The 27,076-nt window shown below is 32.1% G+C and overlaps 1 protein-coding gene and 1 long non-coding RNA gene across 2 annotated transcripts; both read right to left on the bottom strand.

The window, feature by feature from the left end:
- Positions 1-7,895: 7,895 nt before the first annotated feature.
- On the bottom strand, positions 7,896-12,110 carry LOC140038238 (uncharacterized). The gene is made up of 2 exons (XR_011842051.1): positions 11,009-12,110; positions 7,896-8,442 (listed from the first exon to the last, which is right to left on the bottom strand). It is a non-coding gene; the product is annotated as an uncharacterized lncRNA (long non-coding RNA).
- A 4,846-nt stretch (positions 12,111-16,956) lies between these two features.
- Positions 16,957-25,466, bottom strand: LOC113736640 (ribulose-phosphate 3-epimerase, cytoplasmic isoform). The gene is made up of 9 exons (XM_027263699.2): positions 25,224-25,466; positions 19,790-19,962; positions 19,641-19,645; positions 18,517-18,579; positions 18,291-18,397; positions 18,090-18,187; positions 17,858-17,950; positions 17,724-17,765; positions 16,957-17,383 (listed from the first exon to the last, which is right to left on the bottom strand). Exons 2-9 carry the CDS (start codon positions 19,901-19,903, stop codon positions 17,228-17,230), a joined length of 678 nt encoding a protein of 225 aa, XP_027119500.1. The 5' UTR covers positions 19,904-19,962; positions 25,224-25,466; the 3' UTR covers positions 16,957-17,227.
- Between the last annotated feature and the right edge of the window lie 1,610 nt (positions 25,467-27,076).

Below are 27,076 nucleotides of genomic sequence, written 5' to 3' on the forward strand. Positions count from 1 at the left end.
TTATCAAGAAAGATTGCATTACTACTTATACACTTGAAAAAGAAAGTTGAAATCAATATTAAAGAGTGCTGGCAGGATTAATAAAATTACAAATTTTTGGAAATGCAGTAAAAAAATTTAATATATAGTTGTGATAGGATATTTTATTGATTTTGATTGGATATTGATATTAAAAATCCTACCTATTAAAAGCGCTGAAGGTTGAGGAACAGTAGAAGTGTCGTCCCTCCCGGTGTTCTACCGGTTGGATCATGATTTACTCCCAATCTCGAGTGCAATTTTGATATTATTTTTTTTATCTTCCTCTTCTGCTGGAGTGCTATACAAAGTGCAGTTAACATTTTTGTGACTGCATGTGCATCTAGTCATTCTTAATGCCCCCTAGCTATGGTTTATTTCGCTTTTGCCCGAAACGGATTGTGAGAGGAAATTTATCTTATTTCCTTTTTTTTAGCGATATTTATAAATTTCTACATTACCAATTTGGTTGTTCATATCAATTCGCTTTCGGCTTTGGTTTGCATTCTCCAACCAAAAAGCTGTTCTAAATTTTTAGTGCATATTAGCCAAAAAAAATAGAATAGAGTACATTAAAATGAGATATTTTAATATGAATAGGTTATATTGATTGATAATAAAGTACATTAAGTAGAAGTATTTTACACACATTATAGTTTAATTATATTTAATATTAATAAATAAATGTATATTTGATATATAAATGTATTGTGCTCTTTGTTAATAAATAAACGTATCTGTTTCCCCTTATTGTTTGTGTACATCATTTGTTTACTACTTAATTTTAATAATTTAATAATAAAGATATCTTTTGTATTGGATATGGTGAGCTCCAATTGAATAGACATGGCATGATTAATAGAAATTATCTCATAGATTTTACTCCAGATTTCTTTAGATTTCAAATTTTTTTCCTTTTTTCCTTTGAATTAGTTAAACATTTTAGTGTCAATTATGCTTCAAATTCCTCTTTATTCCTTACAAAAACATTAAAAAATCATTTTATATATTTTACGCCACATTTCTCTGCATTTCAGATATTTTCAATTTTTCATTTAAATTTAGTGAAATATTTTAGTGCCAATTCCACTCCAAATCCCTCTGTATTTAGATTTCTTTACATTTCAGATTTTTCTTTTTTATTGTTTAAATTTAGTGAAATATTTTAGTGCCAATTCCACTCCAAATTTCTCTCTACTCCAATTTATTATTTGTTGTTTGTTTCTCTACATTAGTTTATATATTAATAATATAAATATGGTCTGAGATAATTCTATGTTAATATAAACGTGGTCTGATAAAAGATTCTGGAATAAATATAGACATGGTTTGGTGAAAAATTCTAAATTAAAATTTGCTCCAAATTTGTTTCCATCTGTGATTTTCCTCGTTTCCTTCTTTATTCAAATTTAGTTTAGTGTTTGAATAGGTATGGTGCGATAAAAAAAGCCCAATATGAATCCTGCTTCAAAATTCCTTTTACATCTCTCGCGTTTGATCGTTTTAAGCCGGTATAGCTAACTTAGATTTTGTTCAATAGATTTATAATAATAATAATAATAAGGGCAAAAAATCTCAGCGGCCACTAAACTATTGGTCAGATCATGTTTTGGCCATCAAACTATTTTTCTTCAGTAATTGGCCACTAAACAACTTAATCAGTAAATTCGTGACCATTTAGTCGATAATTGCTCTTAATCTGTGAAATTAGCAGTACACGTGGCAAAGTGCTGGGTAATTTTATCCAAAAACTATGCGACCCTATCTCATAGATTAACTGCTAATTTGACAAATTAAGAGCAATTATCGACTAAATGGTCACGAATTTACTGATTAAGTTGTTTAGTGACCAATTATTGATTAAAAATAGTTTGATGGTCAAAACATGATCTGACCAATAGTTTAGTGGCCGCTGAGGTTTTTTACCCTAATAATAATAATAATAATAATAATAATAAAGCATGATATTAGCTATAAACGAACATCTAAGAGGTTTGGCATCAATTTTTTTTTCAATTACTCTTTATATATTAATAAAAATAGGGTTAAAAACAAAAAAACCCCTGTGGTATACCTAATACACAGAAAAGCCCCTTGTGGTTTCAAAACATGCAAAACGATACCTCATGTTTGAACTAAATTATAAACTAACAGAATTCGTTAAATTTAACGGAATCCGGTAAGTTTAACGGTAAACTTAACAGAACCCGGTAAGTTTAACAGCCAAGACCGTCATTTTCGTTAACTTTAATGAATTCTGTTAGTTTATAATTTAGTTCAAAACATGAGATGTCGTTTTGTATGTTTTGAAACCACGGGGGCTTTTTTGTGTATTAAGTATACCACTGAGAATTTTTTTTTAACCCATAAAAATATTATAATAAATGATTCCAAGATTAGACACTTATTTAATGCTTTTTTGTGCACATCCATCTTTATTGTTCTTGATTGCTCAACTTTTTACGAATTTATGGATAGAGTATAACTCCAATTCATGCCGACATCGAAAAAGAACATGGTAACTTACCCGAGCTCCTCCTCTCAGCTAATATCCAGCTACAAATAACTTCCTTATTTTTTATTTTTCCATAAAAAATCACAGGCATTTTCTCCCCAAGAGAAGGATTGCTTACAAAGTTTTCATTTTACTTGACGATCTGACTGCCAGACATGGAATATTTAGTAATGTTCATACTTCAATTTGTATGCAGTTTTTCAGCATTAAAAAAAAAACTAACACCAATCTCTTTGGTATTGCAGGAGTTACACCTTGAAGACACATACACATTTCACCAAATAAGAATGGCATCATTGTGAACCACTGCTACCACAAGAGTTGAGATATCAAGATTGAAGATAACATTTTCACTTATGGATGGAAAAAAAAAAGCTCAAATATCATCCTATTAAACTAGGATATATAACTATAATAGCACACTTAGGTCAAAAACTAATATCAAATGTAGATATTTGATGACAAATTTGTAAAAATCTATCCACAGTAGTGCTTAAATTATTCCAATCCTTAGATGTAAAAATACTAAATATAATTAACACTATATATATTTTCATCTAATAAAATGCATTTTTACCACCATCAATTTTCCAATGATCCATATAAATGATAGGCTATTAACTTACCATCTGCAAATTTTCATTTTATACAACAATGGTAAAAACTAAGATCCTCTTCCTTTAAAAATTTAATAATATTGAATATTTTCACTATTTGTATCTGTTACCAATATACATTAATTAACGATCACAATATTAATACTACCTAGCCATAAAATTTCATCCACACCCAAACTTTTCATACACATACTTAAGCTTCTGTATCACAAATTCTATGAAACCTTAGCATCATTAACATAATATAACCATTTCACATTTTTCTTACCAACCCAAAACACAAAAAAAAGGAAAACTCTCAAACAAATAATAGGCAAACGAATGGATTCTAAGAAAAAAATGATTTTGCATGTTTTTTCCCTTTAAGAGATATTTATTAATTCAGATTAATATTTTAGTATGAGTTCCACTCCAAATTTCGTCTACAATCCTGACCAAAAAAATCTGCTCCAAATTTTGTCTACATTCTTGACCAGAAAAAATAAAAGTCCCTTTAGTAGCCACTTATATAACACTTTTTGCACGAATTCATTGCTATAGTTTATTTCAAATTTGTCTCAAATGGATTCTAACAAAAATTATTTTGCTTGCTTTTTCTCTTTGAGAGATATTTATAAATTTAGATTAACATTTTAGTATGAGTTCCGCTCCAAATTTCATCTACAACCCTAATCAAAAAATTTGCTACAAATTTTATCTACATTCTTGACCAAAAAAAAATAAAGGGTATTAATAAGCATAGTGTACCGAAAATTTTCAGGTAAATTTTGTCCCAAATCTCTCTGTATTATTGAAAGATGCTTGGTATTAATGAACATAATTTGATAAAAAAAACCCAAGATACATTTTGCTCCAAATTCCTCTATATTAACGAAAAAATGGAAGCTTTCTTCGTTGGACACTTATTTAATATTCTTTGGATACATTAGCTATTACTATTTTTATGCACCATTTATTTATTTCTTTGTTGCTAAAAAATAATTATGCTAATATTTTTTGTGTTAGATGTGCTGAGCTCCAACTGTTTCAATGATTTTAAATAATAGAAAAATAATGTTTAAGTTTATTCCATATATATTCTATTTACATTAAAACAAAAATAAAGGATCTCTTGATTAAACGCTTATTCAATACTTTCTAAACAAATCTACTATTATTATTCCTTGACATTACTTGTATATTACTTAATTTTAATAGTATAATAATAATGATATCTTTTGTATTGGACATGGTGAACTCCAATTGAATAAACTTGACATGATTAAAAAACATTCATCTCTTAGATTTTTCTCTAAATTTTGATTTTTTTCCTTTTTTCCTTTCAATTTTGTTAAACAATTTTAGTGTTAATTATGCTCCAAATTCCTCTGAATTTCACACAAAAAAAATTAAATCATTTACAATTGAATATTGTGACCTTCAGTTGAATATAGAGCGCATGATTAAAAAATTCATTTTATATAATTTACTCTATATTTCTCTGCATTTTAGATTTTTTCCTTTTCCTGTTTAAATTCAGTGAAATATTTTATTGCCAATTCCATTCCAAATCCCTTTCTATTTAGATTTCTTTGCATTTCAATTTTTTCTCCTTCTTTTGTTTATGAAATAATTAAAAAGATTCCTTCATTTTTAGTGTTCTTTAGACACATTCATTGCTACTATTTTTATCCATTGTTTATCTATTTTTTCATTTCAATAGTATAACAATGATGCCATCTTTTTTGTTCTATATCATCATCTTTGATTTTTTTTTCAATTATTTTCATTTTCCCTCTATTTTATTTCTCTTCAATGTCCTTTTTTTCTGAGTAATTTCTATTAATAAGCATATTGTACCGAAGAATTAAGTAATAAATATTTTTCAATTTAATAAATATTTGATACTAATATTATTAAACTTCAACAAAAACCAACTAACATCATGACTTCACATTTTTTCTATTACCATATAACACATGCCAAACAAAAAGCACCACCAAATCATGGACAACCTAGTTTTTATAGTATAATTGTAGATGATGCTTCTTATAATGGTGTATGCATTAGGACATTTGGAGATGATTTTTCTCTAAAAAAGAGTTGAGTATTGAAGGAAAAATTTTTCATGTTACGTGTTGTGCATGTACTTAATCTTTTAATGTAGGATGATCTTAAACAACTTGGTCATGTGATTGTTGTTGTTAGAGAGGGAATCAAATAATTGAACAATTCAGAGTCTTGACTCATTCAAGTTGCCAAAATTAAAAAAAAAAAAAAAGAGCTTTAGTTATCCTCTGGAAAATTAATTTTAAATTGTCCAACAAGGTTGAATAGAACGGCTTCAACTTTAGAGTTCAAAGGATATCTTTCCAAGATATAAAGATATTGATCGTGGATTTCATTATGTTTCAAGTGAATATGAGTGGATAAAAATGGTAGAAGTATATGAATTTTTGGGTATCTTTTGTGAAATCACTATGATGATTTCTGAATCTGAGTATCCAATTGCTTTATAGGATTAAGGAGCCTTTTAATAAAAAAAATCTTGATAATTCTAACCATATTAGGGTTATGACTATAAGTATATCTGCAAAATTTAATAAATATTGAGGAGAAAGCAATCTATTGCTATCACTGGATACTATATTGGATTAGAGAAACAAAATAATTCTTGCTACTCATACTTTTTCAGTTACTTATTGCATGGATATAGCTCCCAAATTCATTGCTGATATTAAAGAGATTCTTTAGAACTTTATAATGAATATATTAATGATTAACATGCTTCTATATTTGATTGAAACAGTACAAATGCTACCTTGTGGTAATAACTAGATCCACAATGTTCATGGACTAAAAAAAACCAGTCTTGTGTAAGTGTAATACTCCTTCTAACATTGGTTTATTTATTTGGATGTTTTTATTGTATTTAAAAATTCTTTATGTATAATTTTTTAGAGAATTTTGTGAACTCAAACTTCTTGAAAAGCTGAATGAATGTTGACTTTGTGGCTAGTGCTTGAATATGGAATATTGAATCTAAACTTTGAAGAAATTTTGATTTGATGCAAAAATCTAGAATCTTGAAGAAGTTAACTCATGCTTGGAATTCGGATTTGGTCCTTGATACCTTGTTGAAAATTAAAGAATTAGAGAAGAAGTTAGTTTTCATTCAAACTTTCACATGTAGTTTGGAGGTTTGGAGCTAATTGATCTTAAAATTGTTTAAATTTGTTAGTGTTTGTGAATTGTGATTTTTCCATTTGTTTGAAATGCATTTTTTGCAAGATTCTGCAGAATATGTTAACTACTAGATATTGAGTACTGCTAAAACTGGTCATAGGTATTTGTACAAGTGTTTTTGTACTCAATCTCACTCGAGCTCATACAAACGAGTCGAGTTCGAACTCAACACAGGTGTTTCAAATTCGAGCTTGAAGTTAGATTTGATAAGTAGATCTCCAACACAATTTAAAGCTCATGCACATAATCAAGCAAGCTTGAGCCTACCTCAATAAAGATATGAGTTGAGTTCAAATATCAAATACTCGACATGATTATCAACACTATAGAGATATTATATTTTCTAAAAGAGTAAGTAAATGAGAATTTGATTTGTTATATAATTCAATCAATCTTTTAAGGGATCCTATAAATATCATTCATAAGATAACAAAGCAGTTTTGAATTAATCTCAAAGATAACATCCTTTATATGATGTTAGACACAAAATCTAGTTTCTTCTAATAAAGCCATTGCCTCAACTTCCATATTTGATTTGTAACCAAAGAAGGACTAAAATGCATGAAGAACACGATCCTGATGATCTCGAAGAATATCACCAACTGTTACAAGACCCCAATTTCTTTAGAATCTCCATCAACCTTCATTTTAAGCATATTATTAGGGGATGCATTCCAAATTACAGTAAGATATCTTTGTTGTTTTTGTTTAAACATATTTATTGTTGGATCCTTTTAAACAACCTTAGTGCCATTTCTCAAAATCTTGGGAATGGAATGAGTTAAAGACATATCAAACAAGATATTTGAGACTAAAGATAATCTATTACATATTCATTTTGATCTCCTTAATAAAAAATTTTATTCCTACACTTCCATAGTTTTCCAATAAGTCAAAGATGGACATACAATACAAATGATTTCTAAAACTATTGAACTAATTAAAATAGCCACCATAACTAAAGTGTTGCAAGTTATTTAGCTCTTTTTCTCCTTCAATCATGATTAACTTGATACCATTAATTGTGATTATTTAAAGGAGTTGTTTCTTTAATGAAAATTGGAATTTAACACTAGTTCAAGAAAGTGCTAATCTTAGAGAGTATACTCACGAGAGCGGAGATGCACTTTTGTACCTTTTGTGGCTTTGTTTCATCTAATTTTATAGAAGAAATAAGCTTGTAATTAATTTCATAACCGTGAGAGTAGGTATGGTTCAACTACAAGTATAGTTAATTCACTATGAGAGTAAGTTTCACATATATAAGAAAATTATGCCATAGCTAGCCGAGATATTAATGTTCAAGGTCCTGATACGAAATCTCCTAGGATGAGAGAAATTCACAATCCCACAGGAAAATGCCAATTCGTAAGGAGACAGGTTCGAACAAAATTTGGATGGAATTTGGGTAGGCCAACCACAATTTGGGTGAATACCAAATTGATACAACACTCAATCCACTCAAGAACACACTCAAAGTGAATCAAGATTTGGAATTAAGCAAGAGAATCCATTCAAACTTAGGGAAAATCTCAAAGGTTTAATGTCATGAACTTTCAACTGAATAACCATGTTCCATACAACGTTATTTAAAAGAGATAGCTTTCTAGACTAATTCCTAAGGATTGGACCCTAATAACCAAACAAACTTGACTCAATAATTGGCCCATTAAACTCAAAGGTTTAACACAACATTGGCCTTTTTATTGATTAAAAAAATAAATAAAGAGGTTAGTTTAAAGCCAAACAATAATTAATTAAAACGGTAAAATAGGAAAAATCCTAAAAATCACGATACGATCCGCAAAATCTCCTTACTAGCAAACAACTACTCAGACGTGCACGCGTCTTATCTGACCCAAGTCTTCTAGTCACAATGTTTTTGTGTTCAGTCACAAGATGTACCAACGACTTATAGTACAAAGTCTTCTACCCCCTCCTTGAACAAACACTTCAACTAATTATTCCCTCTGCATCCATATCATTCCCTTTCTCTTTAAGAAGATTTGTCCTCAAAATTTTGACCTTTTCTTGTTGAAAATAATTGTGATCACCTTGCTCAAATCCCTGCAAAGTAGCCATAAAAGAATGAAATAGAGGATAAATTGATGGGCTAGCAGAAAATATTGAGTCCTACGATAATGACCCAGTCAACAAACAATTAGATTTTTTTTCCGCAACATTTGTTCTCCTTTAGCTTGCGTTCACTCTCTCTTTTTCTCCTTGCCAACTCCTTTTCATATTACCATTTCAAATAAAACTGGTCCTCATACACTTGTTGGGGGGGGGGGGTAAGTGGAGTAAGTGTAATTTTCCTATCCTTATATTTGAAAGAACGGCTATTAGAAAGTTTGCTATAATCAACTCTCTTGTCAAACTGCCAAGGTCTTCCAAGTAGAATATGGCTTGCTTGCATAGGAACTATGTTACACAATAAATCATCCTCATACTTCCCAATGCTGACAGCCACTAGAACTTGTTTTGTAACTCGTATCCCTGCATCATTGGTAAATCAGTGTCTGATATATGGGCTCGGATGATTAATTGTTAGTAGTGCAAGCTTATCCACCAAGATTGTACTCGCAAAAGTTTGCACAACTCCCACCATCAACAATTAAGCTGCACACCTTATCCCTAACACAACGTCTAGTATAGAAGATATTAATGCATTGTCTCTGGTCTACTTCTGCCTTGACTTGCGCATTTAAGTTCAAGTAGTCATAAAGGAAAGTTTTCCAAGTGCACATTCTTCATCATTAGACTGATTTTCAATCAAAGAAGGCGTTATTTCAAACTCTTTCTTTTCTATAGATTCAATTTGTCCATTTAATCGCCATAACCCGTTTGTTTGGGCACTTGAGAGCTTTGTGACCACATCCCTGACACTTATAACATTGGATATCCTGACTCCAAATAATAGAAACTGGAGTGTTGCTTGAGATTTTAGGTGTTTCCACCTTAAGTTTTGAAGGTATCATCACTTGACACATCCCTTGTTCTTGGGTTTATAGCCACCCCTTCTCTTCAACTATCTCTCAATTTTGATAGTCTTTTGCACCATCTCCTCTAACTCCATGTAGTGCTGCAATTCAACTACATCTGCGATGTTTGGATTCAACCCCTTCAAGAATCTAGTCATTGTAGCCTCTGGATCCTCTATCACGTCTACCCTCATCCTCGCCTTTTCTATTTTTTTTATGGTAATCTTCAATAGTTAGATCACCCTATACCAAATTTTGCAACTTTTGATGGAGGTCTCTGTGGTAGTAAGTAGGGATGAATCACTTTCTCATCAAAGCTTTGAGCTCCTGTCAAGTACTAATAGATCACTCACCCGTCCTTCTTCCACTGATAGTTAGCTAGTCCCACCAAGTGATTGCATAGTATGAAAACACCACCACAACCAACTTAACTTTCTGCATCTTAATGTAATTATGGCAATTGAAAACAAGCTCCATCTTACACTCCCATTCTAGGTAAGTATGGGGGTCAAATTTCCTTTGAAGAGAAGGGATCTTAAACTTCACTCCCTTTACTACGGGATCATTATCTTGATAGTTTCTCCTAGGTTATATTCTAAGCTCAACTTTGGATTCTTCTTCTTTAGTCACAGAGTATTCCTCCTCTAAATTCCAACATCTTGCTTTTCACGCTTAGGAGTGTGATTCTCACGTTTGGATAGCTGCTCCTGGGAAATCTCAATCCGATCTAGGCGTTCATGGATGGATTCCATTTTGGTCCACATTAATCGCCTCAACTTTCCTTTCACAATCTCCACGATCAACTTTGAGTCAACTGGATGGGAATCTGAATCTTCCTTGCTAGACATGATTTCCTGTAAGATAGGTGAGAAATAATACCTCACACGCTCAACCTCACGTGTATACCCTCAAGCACTCGTATTTACACTCATTTTTATGGTTTTACATTCATTCAATGCATTGGCGTTTTGAATTTACTCAAGATATGGTTCCCCAATGATTTAGTGAATATACTAACCAATTAACACTTCAGTTATGGCCTAGAAAGTGAAAGAATAAATCTGAAAATTTGGACAGCAATACAACATGAAAATTTCAAGAACTAATGATAGAGATTTTCTAAAAAAGAAGGTGATTTAATGCTGAAAATTTTAGACTTCAATTTCCTAATTAGATTAGGAGTTAGATGTCTAAATATTGCTGGAAAATAAGCCCATGTTTCCTAATTCGATTTGGAAACAATCCAATACAAGAAATATCAATATGATTAGGATTACCAAAGAAACAAAAGCAGTCACAAAGTTTGTAAGATTCGACTAGGATTGGGATTCACACGAACAAAGCATCAAATAGAAATTTTTTGTTTATTGATGAGTAGTAACTCTTGATAAATAGTGCGACGAACAGTATGCAAGAACAATAACGCTACAGCAATCATTACAGTACTCTTGTCTTTTTGAATCAACAAGAAAAGGTAGCCACAAAATTAACACAATCTAAACAATGAAGAACACAAGAAACAATGAGAAACAGATAAGAACAATATGAATAGAAGATTTAAAACCCTAAAAGCAGATAAACTCTAATTTATGATTTTTTTAAAAAAAATGACTAAAAGGAAAAACAATAAATTAAAAGGGATATGACCTCACTTTGAGTCAAATCTCTAATATCAACTGATACGAATTCCCCTAGGATGAGAGGAATCCGCAATCCCATAGGAAAACCCCAGTTCGTAAGGAGACAGGTTTGAACAAAATTTGGATGGAATTTGGGTAGGCCGGCCACAATTTGGGTGAATACCAAATTAATACGACACTCAATCCACTCAAGAACACGCTCAAAGTGAATCAAGATTTGGAATTAAGCAAGAGAATCCACTCAAGTTTAGGAGAAACCTCAAATGCTCAAAGTCATAAACTCTCAACTGAATAACCATGTTTCATACAACGTTATTTAAAAGAAATAACTTTCTACACTAATCCCTATGGATCGGACACTAATAACCAAACAAGTTTGACTCTATAATTGGCCCATTAAGCTTAAAGGCTTAACACATATTGGCATTTTTATTAATTTAAAAAGTAAATAAATAAACAATTTAGTTTAAAGTCAAACAATAACTAATTAAAATAGATAAAATGGGAAAATCCTAAAAATCATGATATGATCTGCGAAATCTGCAGACTAGTAAATAGCTATTCTGACGTGCCCGTGGCTTATAGTACAAAGTCTTCTGTCCCCTCCTTAAATAAACACTTCAACTAATTTTGTTTACTCCGCATCCATATCGGATCCAAAAATTACATTTACATGAGTAGTTAGGAATCAAGACCTAAGAAGTTTTCATTTGCTATTTTCTTGCACATTTTAGTTTAGTTTTATTTCATTCAATTTGTTAATCGTTTAAATAATTGAGGAACTTCAGTAGCACCAATACTTATTCATTCTTCCTTGTGGATTTGACCCTGGATACCCTATACTTAATTTTGACCTGTATACTTGTAGAAAATCATGTGTGAGGTATTTAGAATTTTATAAATGTAAAACTTGACTCTGGATTGAGTTTAATTTTATATGCATGTCCCCTACTCATCAATTGTCCAAAAGCTTCTAGCATCTTGACAACTCCAAACTAGGAGCCTAAGGCCACACCTTTATACAATCCGGTTAAGTCACCGAAGAAGAATAGTTGATTTATGAAATCTCTTAGTTATGAAAGAGATGTATTATTATGAGGTTATAAGCACTGAATTCTAGTGAAATTTTTATGAGCTAACCCGAAGTTTGATTAGTATGTAGAGACTAAGTACCACCAAAATATAGATATTTGAAATATTAAGAAAATTGAAAGAAAAAATGTCAATAATTCTTCCATATACTTAAATTAGACTAATATAAGCCTTTTGGCAAGAATTTCAAAATTTAAATTCTAGGCTAGAAACTTGAAATTTGTTCTTCTTGAGAAAAATTGATTTTTTATCCACAAGGAATTTGGTTTTGAAACTATTTTTATTGTATTCAAATGGGAGATCCTTCATTATTTATGTGAAATATCTTACGTAAATGGAGATGTATAGAAAAAATAAACTTCTAGTAGCCTAAATATTGTTTTTCGAAACATAAAGAACCAAATTGTTAATACCTAAACTTGTCACCACATTCCTTCTTTTGACAAGTATCCATCCACGTGTCTCACAACCTGACAAAATGTTAGGAAAATGTGTCACCACCACTTGAGCAAGACGTGTCATGACCCCATGATATGCGTGTCAATTTCATCTCATCATATGTTTACTCACCATTCTTCTTGAAATCCTATAAGGATGGCCTCTTCCTTTCATTTCTAGCGTCAGAACTTAAAGAACCACTGATTTAATGTTCTAGTAGATTAAGGAGATGGTGTCAAAATAGACACAAACTATCCTAGAATAAGGAAATTCATTGAGTGGTTACTATACTCATGTTATAGTAATAACCATAATATGTTGGATTTCTTGTTACACATGGAGCATTTTGTCTCAGAAATGCATTTATAGTGGTAGTTATATTACTCTCAAATTGAATTGGACAAACTAGAATAAATTATTGATACTATTGAGTGCTAAAAAACTACTATATTTAATGCTTTTATCTATTTTGAGTAGTAGATGATAGTTCAAAGTGAACACATTTTTCACCTTTCTGTACTGTAGACATGACTATTTGCTTATTGAGGAAGCTATTATTTTTGTGGATCCGAATGTGTACTTTATCTTGTCAAAAAGTTTATTTTTACTATAGAAGAGATTACACAATCTGGTTTTATTTCTTGGGTTTGGTTAGTTCTTTGAATTTGTTCTTGACAGTGAACTGCAGCTCCCTAAGACAATCATTGCAACTCCCTTGTAGGGCATGTTACAATTGCCAAATATACTAATCAATGGCTTTAAGTTCTAATAATGATAATGAAAGTTGTCAAAATATACTCAGATCTTAAGGTTTCGTTTGGATTGAGAGATTTGATGAAGGATTTGAAATCTTCTCTAATCCCTCTAATTATTTAGATTATTTAGAAGGTATTTGAAATCATAAATCTCAAATTGTTATAGTGTTTGAAATGTATTTTGATAATTGGTGAATTACAAATTCAAAAACCTCTTAAATAATCCAAACAACTAGACTTATTTGGGTGGATTTCAAATTCTTTGTCAAATCCCTCAATCCAAAAGAAGTATAAGAATTTTAGATCTAACAATCAGATCTGAAATAAATTCAAATCTAACAACAACATAAGAAAAAAAATAGAAAAATCTCACTAGGAACTCTTAAGAAAATAGAAAATTCTCATTAGGAGCCCTTACGAGAAATAGAGAACTCTCATTAATAAAATATAAGAGAGAATTTATTAAAAAAATAAAATAGAATAAAATCCATGGGAGGAAGACCACACCATGATCTCCCTCCTAAAGAGAAGGCCTTCTGAGAGGAGGAGAAGTAGATAGAAATTGGAGAAGAAGAGAAGCAACGAGAGAAGTTCTTTTTTAGAATATCTTCAATAATGTTAATAATGAATTAGTCATGTCTAGTCATATGTCAATTAAATCAAATTTCAAAATAAAGAAGCAAAATAGTAACTAATTTTAGACAACAAAATTAAGAACTAATAACTCACATGCTAACTAATTAACTAGTAAATAGAAGAAAAATTTTTAACTAGTAAAAAGAAGCAAAAATTTTAAACTAAAAAAATAAAACTAGTCGAAGCACCCAATTGTAATACTCTCAATTCCCACTGCACCTAAGCAAACAATTATAATATTTAATTTTTTTTTTTTGTAAAAGGTAACAAATTTTCTTTTTCTTTTTTGTTTCTTGGTTAATTAGTTATTAACGTGCCATTGTGTGAGTTATTGTTATTGTCCAAGGTTATTTGCTATTTTGCTTCTTTTTTATTCATTCAACAAACCTCTATATGCACGTGATTGATTACATCAATATTTAAAAAAAATCCATCAATTGTCCTAAATTTGCTTCAAATTGGTAAAATTGGGGACTAAATTTGCTCTTGCTAAAACTTTAGGAGCTAAAACTGCACAAGTGCTAAAACATTGAGGATCGGATTTGCTTTTACTTAAACTTTAAACTTTAAGAACTAAAGCTATACAAAAGCTAACCATTAGGGACTAAAGCTACAATTTTTCCATTGTGGAATTTACTGAAATTTTTTTGAATAATTCATTGGGAGGGGCTAGATCTACACCCTTACATACTAAATCCACACCCTATACACTTATTAGACACTTATGCCATTGACCTTTTTGCATTAAATCAACACTTTGTTATAATATTTAATTATCTTGCTATGTAATAAATAGAAGGAATAGTAACATCATTTGCCAGAAAAAAATTCATACCTAAATCTTTGTTTAAGCCTTATATAGAAATTCCTTTTCTTGTTTCTTTTGTTCCAAAATTTATGTTTCTCTAACATTGTTTTAATTTTTTTCTCTTCCCTCTTATGACCTACTAATTTTTTTAATTAAACTTTCTTTAAAACTGAAATGTAATCAAATGGTAAATATGAGTATGAAGTCAATTTGATTGCATATTTCACCTTGAAACTTGCTTGATTTTAATTTTATGGAATTGAAATATGTGAACATTTTTATTTACATGCTTATTAGTAATTGAAAATTTTGGATTGCTAAATTAAATTTTAAATGACTAAATGTTCTTAAGCCCGTGTAAAATATTCAAAAATATTTTCTTTTACAATGTAACCATTTGTTTTTTCTTTTTTATTATATAATTATATGTTTCTTGAAACTACAAGAAGCGACAAATAAATTTAAAATCTAAGGGTATAAGTCTAATAAATATACAAGGTGTGGATTTAGTATGGAGAGGTGTGGATTTAGCCCTTCCCGAATTCATTTATAGGAAGTTCTTAATTACTTTTTGTATCTATTGAGTCAGTTAATTTAGAAAATTTTAGTTATCTCATTGTTTTTGCTTATTCATATCCGTAAGTATCGTAAAGGAATGTTTTAACATTTGACGATCATTGGATAGGAATTTAGATAAGAAATTAATAATTCTATAAGATTTCAACAAAGGTTTTTTCTTAGGGCACCAAATAAGCACAGTAAAAAAGAAAAGTGAATCAACTATTAATCTTTTGAAATTGTCACCCATTTCTTGAATTCGAATACTTTTGCACATCTAACTTACTTTTTTTTTTTTTTTACTAAAAATATAACATTGGGTTTACTACTTATTTGGTGCCTTTAAAGAAAAAACAAGCTAATACGACACAGAAGGATTGGACTATAAATTTATTATTTGACCGTAAAAGATAAATAATCTTCTCAAACTTGGATATCATTTATGATGTGTACATGCTTTAGTCCATCTCACAAACGAGATGTAAACTGGAAATTATACATCCTATTGCAATTTGGTAGCATTTTAACGGGTAAAATATTATGTTTCATTTGCCTTGTTTGAAAAGCCATTTTCCACCAAAAAAAAAATGGCTACGTTTTTTCATAAACACATTTTTCAATCACCTTTTTACCTCACATATATTAAATCGCTACTGTACATTTTTTTACAAAAACTCTAGAAAATGGCAATCCAAACGTTGTCTTGCAATCCTGAAAATTGTCACCATTTTTCACTAAATGGTGACAATGAGTGCATGAGCTACCTATCATTGATTGTCCTCTAACTAGAGTAAATGGATGAATGTACACATGATTACAACTCTTACTTAAATAACAAAACAAAGACAACAAAAACCTGTAGAACACACCTCCTAAAGCTTTTTCTCATATAAATAAGAAAACTTACATGAAAAATCTGAATTAATTGAACTGACCTCCTTTATATGTTTTTAAGATTTTTTGTTTTTCTTTTTTTCCCCCTAAATTTTCTGTTTTGTAATCCTCTGAGTCCTCCGTACTGCTTATTAGTTGACCTATTGAGGCTGCGTTGCTTTCAATTACTAATTTGTAATTGTAGTCATTCATTCCCCATGGAACACATAAATTGCATCCAACACTTATATTTAGAAAACAATTGAAATCGTCCCCCACAATATAAGCAGCCTCAGCCCAACATGAAGAGGGCAATTGTGCTTGAAATGATTTATCGAATATTATTGGAAATATATTGATGTTAGTTCAGTTGCACCATTTGCTGGGGAGTATTTGGATAAGAGAAATTATAAATAATGTAATTTTGATTAGAATGAGCAATTAATTTGTGAAATCCATCTTCATCTAATTAAAATACTTGAACAGATGTTAAGTCCACTTTACACACTTTAACTATACTCAAATTTTCACTTTGGCCCTTAAACCTTAAAATGGGACACTTGTTATACTTTAGTTCATAAAATATAGAATATGTCCATTTTAGTTCCTAAAGTATCAAATTTGTTCCACTTTAATCCCTAAAGTATATCCACTTGGACATAAAATCTGTCTCACTCCTTTAATAATAGTTTAGGGACTAAAATGTTATTTAAGTGGAACCAATTTTATAGTCTAGGGACTAAAATGTTACATTTTTATGAACTAAAATGGAAATTTAGGCAAAGCTGAAAGGTGCAAAGTGGAATTAACCCTTTTGACAATAGCCATAGCATGAAAAATAAGAGAAACTCATCAATGTACAATTATTATATTTGACATTATACAACAACGCCTCACATATTGCTTCCAAAGACCCAAAAAAAAAAAGCCACACATATCAATGTTCAATCTGAACACAGTATACAAGAAGAGTGGTCAAACACGTAGTTTTTATTATGAAATTGCTACAGCATGCAGATATGTTTATTTATGATTGCTCAATCACTGTATGAATTTTTCGGTGTCTCAATCTCAATTGATCTTTTGAGCTTCCTCGACGCTATTTCGCATTAGGGATATAACCTGTGCTGGCTCGGACGCTCCAAATACCGAACTTCCAGCAACAATACAATTTGCTCCTGCTGAAGCTGCTATATCAATGGTTGAAGGTCCCAACCCACCATCAACCTGCATAAAATTGAAGTAGACGTCCAAATTGAGAAGAACTCAGTCCAAATTTCAAGTTTTCTATTAAAGGTTAACTCAACAGTTTAATAAGAAATCGTATGCAAGACAAATAACTGATAATGAGCCAAGAAACAGTTCACATTATTACGGGAGAAAGATAAAAGAACACCAAATTGAGACTGTTAAAACTAGCTAAAAGAAAAAAAGAAGTGTTCAATTTGTTCTGCCTGGGATGAGAGAACTGAAGGAATTGGGTGTTCTTCAGTAAGAAAATGGATGATAAGCATCCTAATAATATTAGTTAAAAGCATTGAGAATGCAGGAAAAAACTGAAAATCACCTCTATATCAAGAGATGGATACTTCTGCCGAAGTGCGCGAACCTGAAATGCAAGTTGATAACTACAGCGTCAATAAATAAACAGGGCAAAGATGATGGCCACCTACATGTGATAGAAGTGTCAGAGTACAGCACCTTATCCATTGTTTCTGGCATAAATTTTTGCCCACCAAATCCAGGTTCAACAGTCATTACAAGAACCATTTCCGCAGGAGTTTCATTTTCAACCTGTATAAACAAATGGCAACTCATCATTATCAAGTAATTCCAAATTGCGCATGTTCAAAAGGTAACAGGAGAAAAGAGTTTAAGAAACATGAAAATTTTAGCAGTACAATCCAATGATATACACTTATAAGACATGTACCAGTGGATAAACTTCTTCAATTGGTGTTTTAGGCTTCAAGGCAACACCAGGTCTCATGCCTTTTGACTTTATTTTTTGGATAAGTTCTTGCCAATTATCTGGAAAAATTGTGGGAGTTTGGCCTCAATTTAAAGTCTAAAAGGAAAACAAAAATGTGACCAGAGAATATAGATTGCACCAAAAAGAAAAAAAAAAGTTTACCTTTTGATGCCTCGACATGAAAGGTAAATCCCGAGGCACCGGCCTTCCCAAAAGGTTCAATATAATCAAGAGGATTTGAAACCATAAGGTGGCAATCCAAATATGCACTACAAGAGAAGATTACAACAGTCTTCCATCAAAATCACCAACAAAATTTAATTAGCAGAAGTCAGCTTTAAATTTGAAACTAATTAATTAAAAGGGATATAAAAAGTAAGGATTTTACCTAGTGTGCTTTCTCAGACTTTCAATGACCGGAGCACCAATTGTAAGATTTGGGACAAAATGTCTGCAAAAGCAATCAGATGCTCTATCAAATGGCCCTCCAACTAAAATCAGTTTAAAAAAATGGGAAAATCATTCAAAACAGCCCTCATATTTTGTAAAATAACTTTTTTTGTCCCTTACTTTTAAAAGTGTAATTTTACATTCCTTACAAATTTACATTGGTCAATTTTGTTTCCTATCTAGATTTTCGACTAGTTTTTGGCCGGAATCTATCACGTGTCTTGCACATGATCATTTTTTAGGGGTAAAATTGTCAAACATATTTTACATAATCTGATCTATAGTCTCTCATATTTCACAAAATGAAATTTTTCGTCCCTCACATTTCACAAAATAAATTTTTTCATCCCTCAAATTTTGCAAAATAAAAATTTTCATCCCTAATTAATCATGTGTGTGATAGTATTTTCTTATTTTTAAAAACTTTTATATATATATATATATGTTTATTTGATTTCACCTGAAAAGTATAGATAGCATGTAATATATGTGTATTTGATTTCATCTACAACTACAATAAGATGTAGATGAAATCAAATACACATATTCCATGCTATTCATATTGTTCAGGTGAATCAAATAGATATATATATATAATATATGAGTTTAAAAAAAAAAAGAAATTATTCGCACACATGATTAATGAGAGATGAAAAAATTCATTTTATTAAATGTAAAGGACGGAAAAATTCATTTTTTGAAATGTAAGAGACGCAAAAATTTATTTTGTAAAATATGAGAGGCGAAAAAAATCAAATTATGTGAAATTTGATTTAACAAATTTGCCTCTAAAAAATGATCACGTGCAAGGCATGTGCTGGATTCCAACAAAAAACTAGTCGAAAATCTAGGTAGGGACCAAATTTGACCAATGTGAATTTATAAGAAACGTAAAATTACATTTTTAAAAGTGAGATAAAAAAAAGTTATTTTGCAAAATATGAGGGACGTTTTGATAAATTTTCTCTAAAAAAATTATTGAAGTACTAAGAGAACTATGAAGTTTTTTTTTTTTTTCTATGGTTTGAAGTGATGGCTTCATCATCTGGAAATCCAACCTACCCGTCCTGCAAAGCCACAGATCAGAATTTCAAGTTCAAACTTACTTTTATCCAATTTTAATGCTAATGTTCAAGAGAACATAGCCAAAAGGGGGAAAAAAGGCTTGAAACAATAGAAGCCTATATTGACGTTATGATGCATGTTAGTACCATGATGTCCATATGAAGCCAATCAGCACCACAGTGGAGCATGCGCTCTGCCTCAGATGCCAAATTGGCAAAGTCTGATGATAGCATCGATGGTGCGATTTTGGGCTTCACCATTGCTGAACCTCACACTATTTGCAATTATCCCGTTTCTCAACTTTGATTAACTCTTTATGCTGAAATTACACAAAGGATCGATTCAGACAAATACAGTAATTTCATATCCTATTCTTTAAAAAAATTAAAAAATAAAAAAAGGAGGAGGAGCATGTGCATACAATGCCAGTGACATGTCTAAAAAGCTCAAAAACCTGCAATAGGTCCATATTTCATGTATCTACCACGATCACCACATAAATCATATACAATCATTTTGAATGCGGGTTCATAACACCAATAAGTATTGCAAAGGTTCTCTTAGAACTCTGAACTTTTCAGGGATGTGAAGCTGACTATCAATCTCAGATGCGTAAGCTAAATTCCAAATCAAGAGGCTACAGAGGGAAAACATTTTCAACCATCAAATAACTTACAACACCATACCATATCTCCATAGTAATCAGAACTAATAAAGAAACTCATCTTGACGGAAAACTCAGCTGAAAACTGTAAACAACGAAATCAATAAACCTACTTTCTGCATCCAATCCACTTAGAAAAAAATTAAACTTCGTGTGGGGCTAATAGTTTTCATTTCCCATCTCATGGAAAACCCTTTTCGCTCCACCTAGCTTTATCCCCCTCCAGGGCTCAATAAATGCACTTAAAAAACGTTAACCAAAAGGCACCAACAAATACTTATGCATCAAAGATAGACAAATCACAGTTTTGTACCTAAGCATAATCCTATTCAATTAATTGCAGGATTCTACATATATACACCCTTAATAAGTTAAAATACACGTATGACCATGGAATTTTGTGATCATGTGATCGCCCAACACCTTATCAAACTATTTCTGGGTCTTGATATTACAATTCCCACAACAAAGAAAAATATACATAATAAATTAAATGACTAATCAAATGTCATATCCTATTCATTAAGAAAAAAAGAGAAAAGGCATAGGAATATCTTAACAAAGAAACTAATTCACACTTCCCAAACACACATTTTGTAGTGCTCATATCTACATTTCTACATCATCAAAGCAAGCAACAATCCTCATGTGCTCTGTTGGGGACTGGACCCTAGGGCACAATTCACAACAAAATCAGCTTATCAAGTGGCCAATGACATTCAAGAGCATAGGGAAGGGGAACACAGAGGATGGAAGAGAATCTGGAAGCAAAAAGGTCCAGGACGTTGGCAGTTCTTGCTCTGGTTAAGTAGGCATGGGACATTGCTCACTAATGAGGCAAAAAGAAAGCAACGTATGCAAACTGCTGGTAAAAGACCCACTTACTCAGAAACGCAGAAAAAAAGAGCATATCTACACATTTTGTAGATATGCATTAAGAAAAAAAGAGAAAAGGCGTAGGAATATCTTATCAAAGAAACTAATTCACACTTCCCAAATACACATTTTGTAGTGCTCATATCTACATTTCTATATCATCAAAGCAAGCAACAATCCTCATGTGCTCTGTTGGGGACTGGACCCTAGGGCACAATTCACAACAAAATCAGCTTATCAAGTGGCCAATGACATTCAAGAGCATAGGGAAGGGGAACACAGAAGATGGAAGAGAATCTGGAAGCAAACAGGTCTGGTCAAGTAGGCATGGGACATTGCTCACTAATCAGGCAAAAAGAAAGCAACGTATGCAAACTGCTGGTAAAAGACCCACTTACTCAGAAACACAGAAGACACTTTGCATGCAGTATGAGATTGTAACTGGATAGAAAACATATGGAAGCAGTTGGTAGACAAATCGATGTGGTCTGTTTTCAGAAGCCAAACTTTGGAAGAATGGATTGACTGAAATCTAAAGATGAAACATATGGGGATAGATCAGAAGTTATACTGACATATTTTGTTTCAATAAGTAGTATATCATGCCTGGACAGCTCGAAACTTCTTAAATGTGAAAGGTGGATTGAGAATTAGTGCAACCAATCTACTAGAGCTCTGCTAGAGCTGGCAAGACAAGCACAATCTGGATTAGAGAGACGAATTGGCAGTGAGCAAGTGGAATGGAAAAGCATCAGCAGGAAAAAGCTTTCCACGGGCTGGGTGAAAGTCAATGTGGATGGAGCTTTGGCCGCAAATCCAGGCAATGCAGGGGAAGGTGGAGTTATAAGGGCTGAACTGGGGGCATGGAGGAAGGGATTCTGCTGCAATTTGGGCACAGCTAGTAATATAGTGGCTGAATTCTGGGGTATCATTCATGGGATTGAGCTAGCATGGAAGGAAGGTTATAGGAAAGTTTAATTAGAAACTGACTCTCTGTCAAGTATTGAGGAACATAACACAGATACTCCACATGCTAACCTGATCAGGAAAATCAAGGCAGGGATGGCAAGGAACTGGGATATTAAGCTGGCACATTCATGGAGAGGGGGAAATATGACTGCAGATGAGCTGGCGAAGATGAGCTTAAGGATTGAAGATTCTAGATGAACCACCAGAGGCTCTTAGGAAGTGTCTGTATGCTGATGTCACAGGGGTAGCTTTTTCTAGATTAGTTAGTGTCTGATTGGCCTTAAGCCTCTGAAGAATCAAAAAATAAAAAATGAAAAATAAATAAATCAAGCAATAATCCCAAAAAAAATGCAACAAACACAAGTTTTAAAATGCTCATAATAAAAATAAAAAAAATGGAAAATAGGCTGATGACAGTTTGTAACTCTGTGATAAGTTACAGACAAATCACCGCTCAATTTTCGGTAGGAAACTGACAACCAGCACCTCCTGTTTATCCATTCCTTATATTTGACTCATCATTCCTATGCCCGTGTACGCTGTGTCTTTCAGCCTCAATGTTCTTTAACCACTGCAGTTATCGTCTCTCCATGGATGACAACATCACTCATTTCTGCTAAATATTTTTTTTTCGTCAACATTCCTTTTCAAAAACTGCTACCATTTGTTTAGTCGACTTAAAAAAAGTGGATACAATAACAAATGAATCAAGAAAAGAACTTTCATATTTTGTAGGTTTGGATTGTATAATGTTGGGAATAATTATCTAAATACTAAAATATTTGCATATACCGGTTAGGATGACATCTGTGAGATTCAACCTCATAGTGTCTGCGATCTAACTACTACTCAGACAATTCTAACATTACAGACGTTTGTAACTTCACATTTACAGACTTCTGTCTGTTCTGTTTCTGATATTCTGAAAAAGAAAACCGATAGTTTTGTTAATCAGACATAAACCCCATTCCATCCTGCCTCTCCCCTGTCCCCTCCAAGTTCTCCTCTTCCCATAGCCAACTCCCTCCATCTCCATCACTCTTGCGTCCACCACATTTCTCCACTTTCCCGATGGTCCTGCAAGTCCAAATTCCCCCTCTTCTTTTCTCACTCTACATACGCCCTAACACTCCTCCCTTTTGCTCATGGTGACCTTGATATTAACCATGTCATCCATATTAAACTGCATGTCCATGCCAGTTTCGTGCGCAAGGTGTGATGAATAGTATTAGTGTGTGCTTCGACAAAAGAGTGATTTTAGGATGGAATCATTTGATTAATTTAGGAGATTTCTTGATACATGAGATTTTCCTGAGTTCTGTTAATTCTGTTTCTAAACTGCCCACAAAATTATGGAATTTGACGAGCATCAAGTCAAGGTCAATACCCAAATGAAATCAAACAAAATCCAGAATCCAAATTTTCCTAAAAACCCAAAAAACAGTTCAAGAAACTCAAATAACGAAGAGAACCCTGGTTAATTGAGGAACAGAGAAAGAGATCCAAGAAAGATTGGAACGAGTCGAAACCAGAAATTGTAATATTGAAACTTAATATATATAAAATTCAGAACCATTAAAAAGTAAGCGAAATTCAAGGAGCTCTTCTTTCGTACCTGGAATTTGAATCCCTTTTAATTCTCCACGACTGTGAAAATAGACACTATAAGGCCAATCCTAGTGTATCAGAAGAGTCTCTTGCTGATGCCTATAAGGCGAACAATTATGACCTTGATGCCACAATTGACATGTTGACCCACCTTGAGGTAAGGGTCTGAATTATTTTTGAGATCAAGAATTAGAGTTCTGGTATAGAGGCAATTAGAATTTATATTCTTCTGAGAGTTTTGTTTTTATGTTTTTATTTTTGTGTGGTGAACTTATTTATTAGGTAAGTGGAGATTGGATTGGAAGTTATTTTATTGGTTTCTGGGTTTAGGTCCAGTTAGAAGTTTTATAAGCCTGATAGTTTTTTTTTTTTTTTTTTTTGTCGACACAGGGGTGTCCGGGTCAATCCTTACGGGGCCCGACTAATCCCCTGCGGCCCGGGCCTGGCGCCCCAACCTGACCCTAGCACGTTAAGTGTGCGGAGGAATCCAGCAGAGCTGAGACTCGAACTCGGGACCTCTCGGTCCCTGTGGGAGGAGGCTACCGCTGGACCATTCACGCGGGGGCTTATATGCCTGATAGTAGTATGCTGTGAAACTGCACTTCCTACGTAGCTGATCTTATAAATGTTCAGTTATAGCTCTGCTATAACTCCTAATGCAAGGTCACAGTTCATGGATTCTTGCTACCATTGTTATGACTTCATTCAGTATAGTACTAATAACAAGAATGATCAGAGTTTTCCAAATTGTTCCATCTCTTATATTCCTATGTGTATGATCTGTGAAATTCTACAGTGTTTGACTAATTAATGCTGGATCTATAATACAGTATTTGAGTACAAATACACAGCATGGCGTCTTCTTTATGTATGTAATTTCTGAGGTATTGGATGATGCAAAGGTGGTATAACATTGGGCGTGCCAGACATAAATACAGCAGTTGGAACTGTTATGAGGTCTCAGAAATTTGGGTTAATAGCATGACTACTATGACGAGTTTAAGGACCCCAGTTCCTAACTTTCGGGCTATGGGTTTTGTTCACTGGGTTAGGAAACATACCCCCAATCACAATTTCCCATTTCCCTTTTCACTCAAAGCTATTTTACTAGCTATGTTCCTCACACGTACCGCTCACAAAAATTTCACAAAATCACCTCTTGATTCTCTTCCAGTCCCACTGTCACAGAAAATACAACATTACATTTGCCTTTCTCAGCCTATTACGAACCCATACATACCCACAATCCAATCCCACTAAAGCCCTTTATCTTGTACAAGAAAATGTTGATAAAAAATTAATAAGGGTAAAACCCACAAGTAAGCAGAATCCAAAAGTAGGAGATGACTCCATCCATAAATCAAATGAAACCCAAAAAAACTGGACTGAAATTTTTGGCAAAAAAAACAATTAGGGCAAAACATTTGGGGGAAAATTAGGGAGAAAAAAGAGAATCGGCATACCTTTTTTTGTAGAGAGTTGCTGCTAAATGTAGTCTTCTATTTGCTCATTGCCGAGCCAAGATCAATTAGGAGGTGGCGAGGAGATGTTTCGGCAGAGATGAGGAGTAGTGTTATTTGGTTCTAAGTGTTGGCTATTGGCTGGTAGTGATGTTTCGGTAGAGTGAATGAATAAACAAGACCACCGATGGTTGGTTTCACCAAGTGTTCAATATCAATTCCGGCCTCTCCTCAGACTATTGACTTTGAATAAAATTTCAATTCTTTAGATTTCCCCCTTACTTGTTCAGTACCAAAATTTCAAACAAAGTTTTTTAGTTTCCAACATTTTAGTACATATAATATTTTACTAATATATTATTATTTGCTACTTTTAAATATTTTTGTGAAAATATTCATAATGGGTGAGAAAATTATGTTGCAATACTACAAGTGGTAAATGCACCTTGGTCCTGCTTCAAATAGTTAATTTTTTTATGACATCAAATAGTTGATCCGATATTAATATTGATATCATTTTCTCAAAATTATGAACTAAATTACAACTTATTTATCTTTCTTTCCATTATTTTTGCCCAATACTCCAGAATTTTGTTTTGTTATTTTATAATAAGGAGAGATGATTTGTTTCAAATGGTTAATTTCACTTTAAATTATTGCACTAATATTAATTTACATGACAAAATTTGAGTTCCTAACAATTAAAAAATTCATTAGAGAGCAAATACAGAATAACAATTGCTATAGTATATAAATATTTTAAATCAGATCGTGACAAGAGAAAGTTGTCACTAACTAGTTCCATTATTATCAGTGACAACAACAACCAAGTTGTCAAAGAAAGCGGAATTATTACTGACAATATTTAGATAGTCGTCGCTGATGTAGTTTGGCGCGATGTGGCGGGAGTTCAACTGTAATGACAATCCTGATGCCTTTGCTCCTTTCAGTCAATTGTGACAACTTTTCCTGTTGTGGCTAATGGGCCCCATTTTGTGACGACTAATTTTCGTCACTAGGAAATGTTGTCACTAATAACCAAATTTCTTGTAGTGACTATTACAATTTGGCATTTAAATGCCTCTTAAATAATTAAAAATAAATATACAAAATTAAACAAATAAAGCAAATAAATAATTAAATGAAATAAAAACATTCAAAAAAAAACATGCAAAAACGCACATAAAGTCACATAGGGGCACATAGGGTCAAATAAAATCAAAATAAAGGATTAGAGTGTACTTCCCTTGAATTGGTGACTTAGTGAAACGAAATTACTTATTTGCCCTCCAAAACAATAAAATGGTCAAGGCATCGCTTTAATTAATAAATAATTACAAGAAATAAAAATAAATATGAAATTGAATCAATCAAAGCATTCAAATAAAAGTAAGGTGGCGTTTGGTTCGCACATCGGAATCGGATTCAGATTCGGAATTGGATATCATGGGTTTGGAATGAGGTTATTCATTCTAATACATTTGTTTGGTTCAAGCACCTGGAATGTGTATCATTACTATAGTTGATATTTGGTTTGTCGACTCTTTCGGAATGGAATATAAGAAATTTTCACTAATTAAATATATTAGTATAAATGTATTAGTAAATTTAGTCTAACTGATTAATAATTTCTATTAGTAAACATGTATAATTATTAGTATAATTGATAATATTAATTATAATACATAAATTAATATACATTATATAATACATATAACTAATAATAATATTATTATAAGTTTGTAACTAATTAATATGTGGAAAATCAACTGGTTTTATATGTATGTTGATTACAATTAACTCCCTTGGCCTCTTTATTATTTTAATTTGTATTAATCCCTTCTTATTAGTAAATA

The sequence above is a fragment of the Coffea arabica genome, chromosome 3e, assembly GCF_036785885.1.
Source record: "Coffea arabica cultivar ET-39 chromosome 3e, Coffea Arabica ET-39 HiFi, whole genome shotgun sequence".
Taxonomy (NCBI): Eukaryota; Viridiplantae; Streptophyta; class Magnoliopsida; order Gentianales; family Rubiaceae; genus Coffea; species Coffea arabica.